Genomic DNA, 9,920 nt, shown 5'->3' with positions numbered 1-9,920 from the left:
CTAGGATATATTTCAGGCTGTAATGATCAGTTCGAATAATGAAGTGCCTATTTAACAAGTAATGTCGCCATTTTTGGACAGCAAACACTACTGCAATTAGCTCTTTTTCATACGTGGAGAGAGCTTGTTGTTGTTTATTGAGGGGTCTGCTGATATAGGCAATAGGATGGTTAGCTTGCATCAAAACTGCTCCAATGCCTGAGCCAGAAGCATCCACTTCAATTAAAAATGTTTTGCTAAAATCGGGTAATGCCAAGACGGGGGTAGAAGACAACAAGTGTTTGAGATGCTGGAAGGCTAATTTGGCTTCCTGTGTCCAAGAAAAATTATCCTTTTTTAGCATATCAGTGAGAGGTTTAGCCACAATTCCATACCTGTGAACAAACCGCCTGTAATATCCAGCTAGCCCAAGGAAGCCTCTAAGTTGTTTTATGGACTGCGGTAATGGCCAATGAACCATAGCTTCTATTTTTGCTGGATCAGTTGAAACACCCTCACCACTTATGAAATGACCCAAGTATTCTACCTTTCCAACCGCAAAGTAGCATTTGGACCTTTTGGCAAATAACGAATTCTTTCTCATGGTTAACAAGACCTGCTGTAAATGTCTCACATGATCATCGAAGGACTTACTATAGATGAGTATATCATCAAAAAAAACCAATAGGAACTTCCTCAAAGCGTGTTTGAAAATGTCATTCATAAGGCCTTGGAAGGTGGCTGGGGCGTTTGTAAGCCCAAATGGCATGACCAAATACTCGTAGTGTCCTCCATGTGTCCTAAAGGCTGTCTTTCCCACATCAGATTTGGCCATTCGGACTTGATTATAACCTGCTCGCAGATCTATTTTCGAAAATACCGTAGAGCCATGCAACTCATCTAATAAGTCATCCACCAATGGAATGGGAAACTTGTTTTTGATTGTAGCTTGATTCAGATCTCTATAATCCACGCATAAGCGCCAAGAACCGTCTTTCTTTCCAACCAATACCACCGGGCTTGCATAGGGGCTGGTGCTGTGTTGTATAACTCCAGTCTTCAAATATTGCTGAATCAAGCCTTCTATAATATCCTTCTGATGTCTTGCATACCTGTAGGGTCGTTTATTCACAGGGCTAGCGCCCTGTATTAACGGAATTGTATGATCATAGTTGGGTCTAGAAGGAGGAAGTTGGGTGGGCTCCTGGAAAATGTCTTTGAAGTCATCCAAAAGTTGCAAAATGATTTGTGGAATAGCTGGTTGAGCCGCATGTGTAGTCATAGATTGAAGTAAGGAAGTATCATCTTCGCATAGGCTGATCATTGTAAGGTGTACCCCGTCTTGTAGAGTCTTTTGTACCTGTTGTCTTTTAATGGTATGGAGTCCACTGGAAGAGGTACCTCGAAGGACATGTCTGCGGCCTTGGACGATAAACTCCATTGTCAATTTGTCAAAGTTCCAAGTAATATTACCTAATGTCACCAACCATTCGATGCCAAGCACCAAATCACAGCAACCTAAAGGAAGAAGCAACATGGCCGAAGTGAAAGTAGTTTGCTGGATCGTCCAAGAGAATTTCTGTACCACCGAGGAAATTTGCAGTTTAGTTCCATCTGCAACAACAACATTCAAAGGTTCCATTTCCACAATCTGACAACCCAACTTCTTGGCTATATTAATATCCAAGAAGTTGTGGGTACTGCCACTATCGATCAGCACATGGAGAGGTTTCTTGTTATGATAACCAGTAATTTGCATGGTTCTAAAATTGGCAATTCCTGTTAAGGCATTCACTGAAATTTGAGGCTCCTTCATTCCAACTTCTTCATTTTCTGTAGCACTATCAAGTGTCGAGCTTTCGTCATCACCTTCATTGACTTCTAAAACGTGTATCTGCAATTTCTTGTGAGTCAAACTGTGAGATTGAGTAAAGGGTTCATCGCAGAAGTAACAAAGGCCTTTAGCTCTCCTTTCGGCCATATACGCTGGGGTAAGATTCTTGTGAATCTTGGGTGCTGTCTTGGAGTTGTCTACCCCTGCAGTTGGTAGAGCAACCGATTTTTCTCCTAGTATTGACTTTTGGTTAGAAAGATTTCGAGTCTGTTTCGCAAGGGTAGTTGCTACCGAGGATTGAGAACTGGCAGCTTCATACATCTTTGCCAGAGTAAATGCCCTTCTCACAGAATCTGGTTGAAACATCCTGACCAGCATTTGAATGTCCTGCTTTAGTCCTCCCAAGAAACAGCTCAACGTATGCTCTTCCGAGAGTTGTAACCGAGCCACGATAGCATCAAAATCCTCATGGTATTTCTCAACACTAGTGGTTTGTCTCAGCTTCATTAATTCTGCCATTGGATCATCACAGACTGCACCGAACCTGTCAATCAATAGGTTAGTGTAGGCCGCCCAATTATGAATAGGAAAATTACCTGCAGAACGAACAAATGCCGTATGCCATTGCAAGGCTTTGCCTTCAAGGTGGATGATCGCTATCTTGACTTTCACATCATTGGGAGTATTATCAATAGAGAAATAATTCTCAGCTTGGTAGATCCATTGATGCACGTTATCGCCCCCAAATTTTGGAAAATCGATTCTGGCCAGTCTTGTTCCGTAAGAAGAATGTGGATGAGACCCCTTGTGCTGAGTCGCACTCCCAGAAGAATGATGACTATCATTGCCTTCGTGTGAACTCCGGAAGACTTCTTGAATGCTGTTCTTTAAAGATTCATCCAGCGCCTTCTTGATGTTTCCCGTAAGTTCAATCAAACGTGTTTCTAATCGGGCTGCGAGACGATCCTCCATCTCCTTCATTGCTGCCTGAGTCCTGGTGTTTTCGGCCATGGAGAAGGATTGCAAAAGGAAGGAACAGGCTGATACCAATTGATAAGGAAAGAAGTAGTTCTAGGGATTTAGGTAACCGAAGAACCAAATGAAAGCTAGGGAATCGTGAATAGAAGAGATTCCGAAGAAAGTTTTATTAATCAGAGTGAGCAGAGTGAAGATTTGTGTTTTTACAATAGACTGAATGTGTCCCTTCATGTATGGGTCTTATTCCCTTTTATACACTTAACTAACATATCCAACCCCTAACTGGTATAACTAACTCCGTATCATAAAGATAATGTAAACTAAGTTTACAAATCATAATAACTCGGACATAATAAAATAAGAGGGATCTAAAAATTTGTACTATTGTGAAACTATATAGTTGAGAATGAGTTAAAAAACTAATTAGTATTTCTTATACCAATAAAATACATTTATTTTTTGATAGCTCATTACTTAAGAATTCTGCAGTTAAGCATACTTAACTTTAAGTGATTTAAGAATAAATGACCTTTTGAAAAGTTTCAAAAAGTGTGAGAATGAAAGTAAAACATGTTGAAAAGTCTTGTGTTGGTTTGTGAGATTAGTTGTTGATCTTAAATATAGATGAACATCTTAGAAAGGACTATCTACAAAGTGTTCTAACCAATGAAGGATTTTGATTAACGGAGAGTTGTGTGAAATATCATTATATAAAGTGTCGTGGAGTGAAGCTGTCGAGACATTAAATCTGAGGAGTATTATGAATCAAATGAAAGCTAATGGAATTGTAATGACTCAAACATACCAGAATGAGAGAGATCCAAAGATTTGTATAAGCATGAGATTGTATAGTTGAAAATGACTTAAAAGACTAATTAATATTACCTATGTCAACAAAATACATTTACTTTTTGGTAGCTCATAACTTAAGAATTCTATAATTAGTGTGTTTTATCTGGAGCGATTTAGAGATTAGTGATCTTCTGTAAAATTTCTTAGAAAATGTGCGAGTGAAAATAAAGTATGCTAAAAAGTCTTGTGTTAGTTGTTGATCATAAAGACGAACAAATATCTCAAGAATGACTAACTACGAAGGGTTTTGATTGGTGAAGGATTTTAACCAACGAGGAGTTGTGAAGTGTTACCGAATGAAGCGTCATGGAGTGAAATCACTAAGATATCAAATCTAAGGGATGTTACATAAATATTTAGCGCCTTAATCTTGAATGTAAATAATATTAAATTTGATATGTAAATTCTCTTTATAATCTTAATTAAATTGAATGACCTTTGTTACAAAAATTATGATAAAAGATCATGTAACACACTATTTTTGCCTTTTCAATTTTACAAAGATTCATATCTTTGATTTTATTTTATTTTTTACTATAAGGATTAGATGAATCTAATTGTCTACTAAAATGATGAACTATAAATCACATGTGAAGGTGGTACACCATAATCTTTATTAGTTAGTTAAAATATATGTGTATAAATCGGTCATTATTTTAAAATTAGGTAAAATTAATATAACGATAATCTAAACTAATATTACAAACACTTATGCACATTGATATTGAATATTCAATGTGTTTGAACATTTTAACTCTCTTTTAATCTTTATTAAAATGAATGACTTTTGTTACAAAAGTTAGTGAAAGACAACCTAACATGTTTCTACATTTTCATCTTATAATGATTAGTATGTCATTTTTTTTGTAAAGGCAAAATTTCATTCAGCAAATAAAGATTCTTTTAATCACAAGACGTGATCAAAATAGTTTATAATACTATCGGTACAGGTTAGAGTACTTGTAATAAAAAAACTAAAATATAATGAATAGTATAGAAAAAGAACCCTATCCCAAACTTTACAAATAGTCACCCGAGATTAAAATTCCCTTTCCCTTATCAGACTTTTAATACAGTAATATATATATATATATATATATATATATATATTTATTTATTTATTTATTTATAACACGTGTTATACCTCTTTTAACACAATTTATTTAATTTTAGTAATAACAATGGCTACACATGCACAAGCAATGGCTCGGTTCAGGTAAGATTCATAGATTCTACCATGTTACGAGTATTATGTTGGCATCACAAGCATTACTGAAATGCACCCAAATTTTCCCATTAAATGAGAAAATACAAGAAAATAAGCTCCCTCCGAAAAGGGAAAAAAACAATCCACATGCAAATGGACAAAACGATGATTATTGATTTATAATAATTCAGTAAAACAATATGATGATATCATGATATGCTTGTATAAAGAGGAATACAGTTAACAATATTAAAATGTGACATTTACTTTAGTGTATTTGTTTTTAACAAGAAGTTGACTAGAAATATTTAAAAATTAATAGTAAAATACAAAATACTAAAAAAAATAATTAAAATAAAAAATATTATTAAAACATTAATTCATAAATAAAAATTATAAATAGCCAAATATATTTTATCAATAAAATAACATTAAAATTTATGTAAAAAATACCATAGAAAGATGATTATTTCTATCATTTTACATTTATCATCTACTTCAACGTATAATTTTTCAAACACTTATAATTCATTAAGTTAACATCTTTCAGTTATGAAATATCAACTTTCAGCTGCCAACCAACTTTTCAGCTACTTTTGTCCAATGTAAATTAATTTAAAAATCATGTTAGATATAATTTTATAATTTATTTTTTATAAAAATTAACAAATTTACTGCACATAACAATTTTTAATTGATAGGTAATATATAAATCATGGTGCATATACTATTTTATATATTTTAAATGTCAACAAATGTTCTGTATTGTATTCTATCAGTTCATGTATTATCTATGATCATATGTAATTTTTATAAAATAATTTGTGTTCTGCTGTCAAAAAACAATTGTGTTCATACTTTATTTACTATGATTTATATAAAAATTTATTTAAAAACAAATATTCTTTTCAAGAAAACGTATCAAAGATATTAACATTTCTCATTTCTTAACTGTCGTTTGAAGACTTGCAGCTGCTTCACGAAAGGTAAGTCCTTTCCATTTTGAACAAGTTTCATTTTTATTATTTTTCAATTTTTTTTTTCACTACGCATAATTTTCAAGTAGCAGTGTACTAATCTTTAAAAGGTATACATAATTGAATTTTTATTACTATACTCACGAAATCTATATATGTATCAATTATGCGAAACATATAGATACCATTTATTTTTTTGGGTACAAAATATATAGATACTATATGTCTAGCTATAATAAATTAAAGGTAGTTTTATCTAACTTGGGAAGGTCAAGATCAAGAAGCACGTGAAGCACTGGATGGTAGCAACCAACACGTGGGAACGTTAGTTGCATAATTTTTGGTGGAGCAAATATTCCACATGCATGCATTTCATTTATATTTATTGATTTGCTTACTTACGATGCCTCATTCCAAAAGTTAATAATCATGGGTTCTGTGGAGCATCAACCATTTTTGGACTCACACACACAGATTCAAAATTTGTCATCAGATGCCATTGAAGAGTTCTTGGAACATAGGCCTATTGCGTTGAGATGGTGGTCAAAGCTTGTTCTGTGGGAGTCAAGGCTCCTATGGCTCCTATCTGGCTCTTCTATTATTTTGTCCATTTTTAATTATATGCTAAGCTTTGTCACCTTAATGTTCACTGGCCATTTGGGGGCCCTAGAACTTGCTGGGGCATCCGTAGCCAGTGTTGGTATTCAGGGTCTTGCTTATGGGATCATGGTATGCCACTTTTTATTCTCATATGTTACACTTTAGTCTTTGAGAAATTATATTCATGCAACAACTTATATAAATAAGGGAGAGAAATGTGGACATTACTACATTAGTGCATGTAGGATGGCATTTTACAGTTCATACTTTATTGGAATAGTTCTTTTTCTTCCTTAATTGCACATTTTTTTTTATGTCATCTTTAATTATTTCATAATTATTGTTATTAAATTTTCAAAAATTGTGAATTTACCATCTAATTATCAAAATTTTGTAAATTTTTGTTATTGAGATAATCATTCATTTAATGTCATTAATTATTTATTAACATGATATGCTAATTGCTCACGTGACATATTATGTCACATCATTTATATGTCATATTAGCAATAAAAAATAATAATTAACCTACTATATTTCACATCTACATTTAACTAATATCAAACAATTAATTTATGTGGTAGTGGCAAAATGTGTAAAATTTGAAAGTATGATAGCAAAATATGTAATTTGGAAAATTAGGGGACAACATTCACTAAATTGTGAAACATTTTAATTTATGTTAATGATAATTATATGCATGTTTGTGATGTGCTTAACTAGTTGGGGATGGCAAGTGCTGTGCAAACTGTGTGTGGGCAAGCATATGGAGCGAAAAAGCATGGAGCAATGAGCATCATATTGCAAAGAGCAATCATCTTACACATTGGAGCAGCAGTGCTTCTGTCGTTTCTGTATTGGTTTTCTGGGGATTTTCTAAAAGCCATAGGGCAATCAGATAGCATAGCTGAGCGAGGCCAAGTGTTTGCACGTGGAATTATTCTTCAACTCTATGCATTTGCAATAAGCTGTCCAATGCAGAGGTTCCTCCAAGCACAGAACATTGTGAATCCTTTGGCATATATGTCAGTTGGGGTTTTCCTTTTGCATGTGCTTCTCACTTGGCTAGTTGTTTATGTTTTGGGCTATGGCCTTCTTGGTGCAGCCCTTACTCTCAGCTTTTCTTGGTGGCTTCTTGTCTTGTTAAATGGGCTCTACATCTTATTTAGCCCAAGATGCAAGGAAACTTGGACTGGATTCAGTGTAAAAGCCTTCAAAGGAATTTGGCCTTATTTCAAGCTCACAGTTGCTTCTGCTGTCATGTTATGGTACTATGACTATATGTCTTTGTCCCCCTAATTTTCACTCATTTGACTTGCATGCATACACATATACGTTATTATTTGCATCAATTAGATCTACTAATCTAAAAATGTATGTTAATGTAGTTTGGAGATATGGTACAACCAGGGACTGGTGCTTATATCAGGGCTTCTCACCAATCCCACAATCTCACTAGACTCCATTTCTATATGGTATGTTAATAAGAGAAATGTTATAAACATATTATCTTATACACTCTTTTCATCGCATTCTCTAGTATTGGTAAAAATTTATTAAAATTCATAAAATTTTGTGAATTTCACGTCTTATTTAATTAATTTTTTTATGATTTTTAATAAATTTTAATTAATAAAACATTGTGTTAGACAATGCATTGCTAGTATTATTTATGTTAATAATTTTTATTCTTGTGTGTTAATATGTTTTCTAAGCATAATATCTTTGGTAATGCACTTTCAGTATGAATTACTTGAACTGGGACATGCAATTTATGTTGGGACTTAGTGCAGCAGCCAGGTTAGTAATAAAACAATGTGTGTGTGTGTTTTTTTATTGAAACAACTTTCTCAAAAACATGCTAATGGTGGGCTTTTGATTGTAGTGTTCGAGTGAGCAATGAATTAGGAGCATCCCATCCAAGAGTAGCAAAATTTTCTGTCTTCGTAGTGAATGGAACCAGCATCCTCATTAGTGTGGTTTTCTGCGCCATTATTTTGATATTCCGAGTTGGTTTGAGCAAACTTTTCACTTCTGACTCTGAAGTCATTGAGGCTGTGTCTAATTTGACTCCCTTGCTTGCCATTTCTGTTTTCCTAAATGGCATTCAACCTATACTGTCAGGTAATAAGCCTATAAAAGGCACACTGACTTTCCTTTAGACGTGTTTGAAAAACCTTTTTAAAAAACACACAAAAGAAGAAATTAAGAAAAAAAAATTTTCATGAGTTAAAATTAGTTTGTGCATAAATTAATTTGTGAAAATGTTCTCCTATGAGCTTCTCCAAAAAAGTTATTTATAACTAATATATAAGTTAATTTTAATTTATGAGAAAACTTATTCCATATTTTTTTTCTTAGAATATTTTTTAGAGAAGTTTCTCTTTGTTAAGTTTTTCATGAAAAATTTCAGGGGTGGCAATTGGAAGTGGATGGCAAGGAGTAGTGGCTTATGTAAACTTGGCTTCTTACTATTTCATTGGTCTTACAGTTGGATGTGTTCTTGGCTTTAAAACTTCTCTAGGAGTTGCTGTAAGTTTGGAACTTTTCTCTCACTGACACTAGCTAGTTCTTAAGTTTGTGAACGATTAGTTTCATGCAATGTATTTGAAATTTTCACAGGGTATCTGGTGGGGAATGATCCTTGGAGTTCTTATACAGACAGTAACTCTAATAATTCTAACTGCCAGAACAAATTGGGAAGCTGAGGTAATCAAAACTCTATACACTAGTTGATGCTCTTGTGTATATGTTACATTTCATAAAGTAAGTGGTGAACCAATTCTTAATGCCTTTGTAGGTTGAAAAAGCTATTGTGCGCATCAAGAGATCTGCTGAAGATGACACCTTAGTTCAACTTGTTACCAACACATAGAGGCATTCATATTTTCTCTTTTGGCTTGGAAGAAATGCATTTTAGCTTATTGTTGATGGGTTTCTTCTCCCTATGTGTACTGTTCACATAATTTTTGAGAATCAAATAATGAAACCCAACTTCTGATAAGTTGTTCTATATTTATATTTTGTTGTAGTTTGTAGAAAGATATTTTTCCCGAGGAGCATTGTAAAATTTTATTTATGGACACTCTGTTTATGAAACAAAACTGTAATTCAAAAATTTTAAAAATTTTACTCTCTCCATACATACATAAATTTCTAGTATTAAATATATAATTTAATATTTTATAAAACATAAATATATATCATAATTATTTTTATGAGCTTTTATATTTTGAAAGTATTTAATATTTTTTATTTTTCATATTTTCATAAATATTTCTCTGCACAAATAATTGAATAATTATTTAACCATCTAATTTTTATATTAAAATTTTGACTTTTTTTTTATATAAAAAGTAGTGTAATATCGACTTGTGTCAACTATCACTCTTTTACTAACTTTATTTTAACTTAATTATTATTAGTATTATATACTCCCTTCGATTCATTTTTCTTTTTTATGTTTAAGGTTTTCTTAAGAAATAATTAATAC

The 9,920-nt window shown here is 32.9% G+C and overlaps 1 protein-coding gene across 1 annotated transcript; it reads left to right on the top strand.

Moving 5' to 3' along the window:
• The first annotated feature begins 6,229 nt into the window (after window positions 1–6,229).
• On the top strand, window positions 6,230–9,431 carry LOC109793225 (protein DETOXIFICATION 41). The gene is made up of 8 exons (XM_020352692.3): window positions 6,230–6,556; window positions 7,151–7,695; window positions 7,816–7,902; window positions 8,171–8,227; window positions 8,313–8,551; window positions 8,841–8,959; window positions 9,050–9,136; window positions 9,228–9,431. The coding sequence occupies exons 1-8, from the start codon at window positions 6,257–6,259 to the stop codon at window positions 9,300–9,302; spliced, it is 1,509 nt and encodes a 502-aa protein (XP_020208281.2). The 5' UTR covers window positions 6,230–6,256; the 3' UTR covers window positions 9,303–9,431.
• Window positions 9,432–9,920: the final 489 nt, after the last annotated feature.

The sequence above is a fragment of the Cajanus cajan genome, chromosome 9 (assembly GCF_000230855.2).
Source record: "Cajanus cajan strain Asha chromosome 9, NIPB_CcT2T_4, whole genome shotgun sequence".
Lineage (NCBI taxonomy): Eukaryota > Viridiplantae > Streptophyta > Magnoliopsida > Fabales > Fabaceae > Cajanus > Cajanus cajan.
Note: the sequence above shows the minus strand (reverse complement) of the source record. Positions and strands in the feature narration are given on the sequence as shown.

Excerpts from the sequence above, each read along its gene's own strand:
- LOC109793225 (XM_020352692.3), top strand. The coding sequence starts at position 6,257 with ATGGGTTCTGTGGAGCATCAACCATTTTTGGACTCACACACACAGATT. Across the intron at positions 7,696-7,815 it reads GCTTCTGCTGTCATGTTATG|TTTGGAGATATGGTACAACC; the intron begins GTACTATGACTA and ends ATGTTAATGTAG. Across the intron at positions 8,552-8,840 it reads CATTCAACCTATACTGTCAG|GGGTGGCAATTGGAAGTGGA; the intron begins GTAATAAGCCTA and ends GAAAAATTTCAG.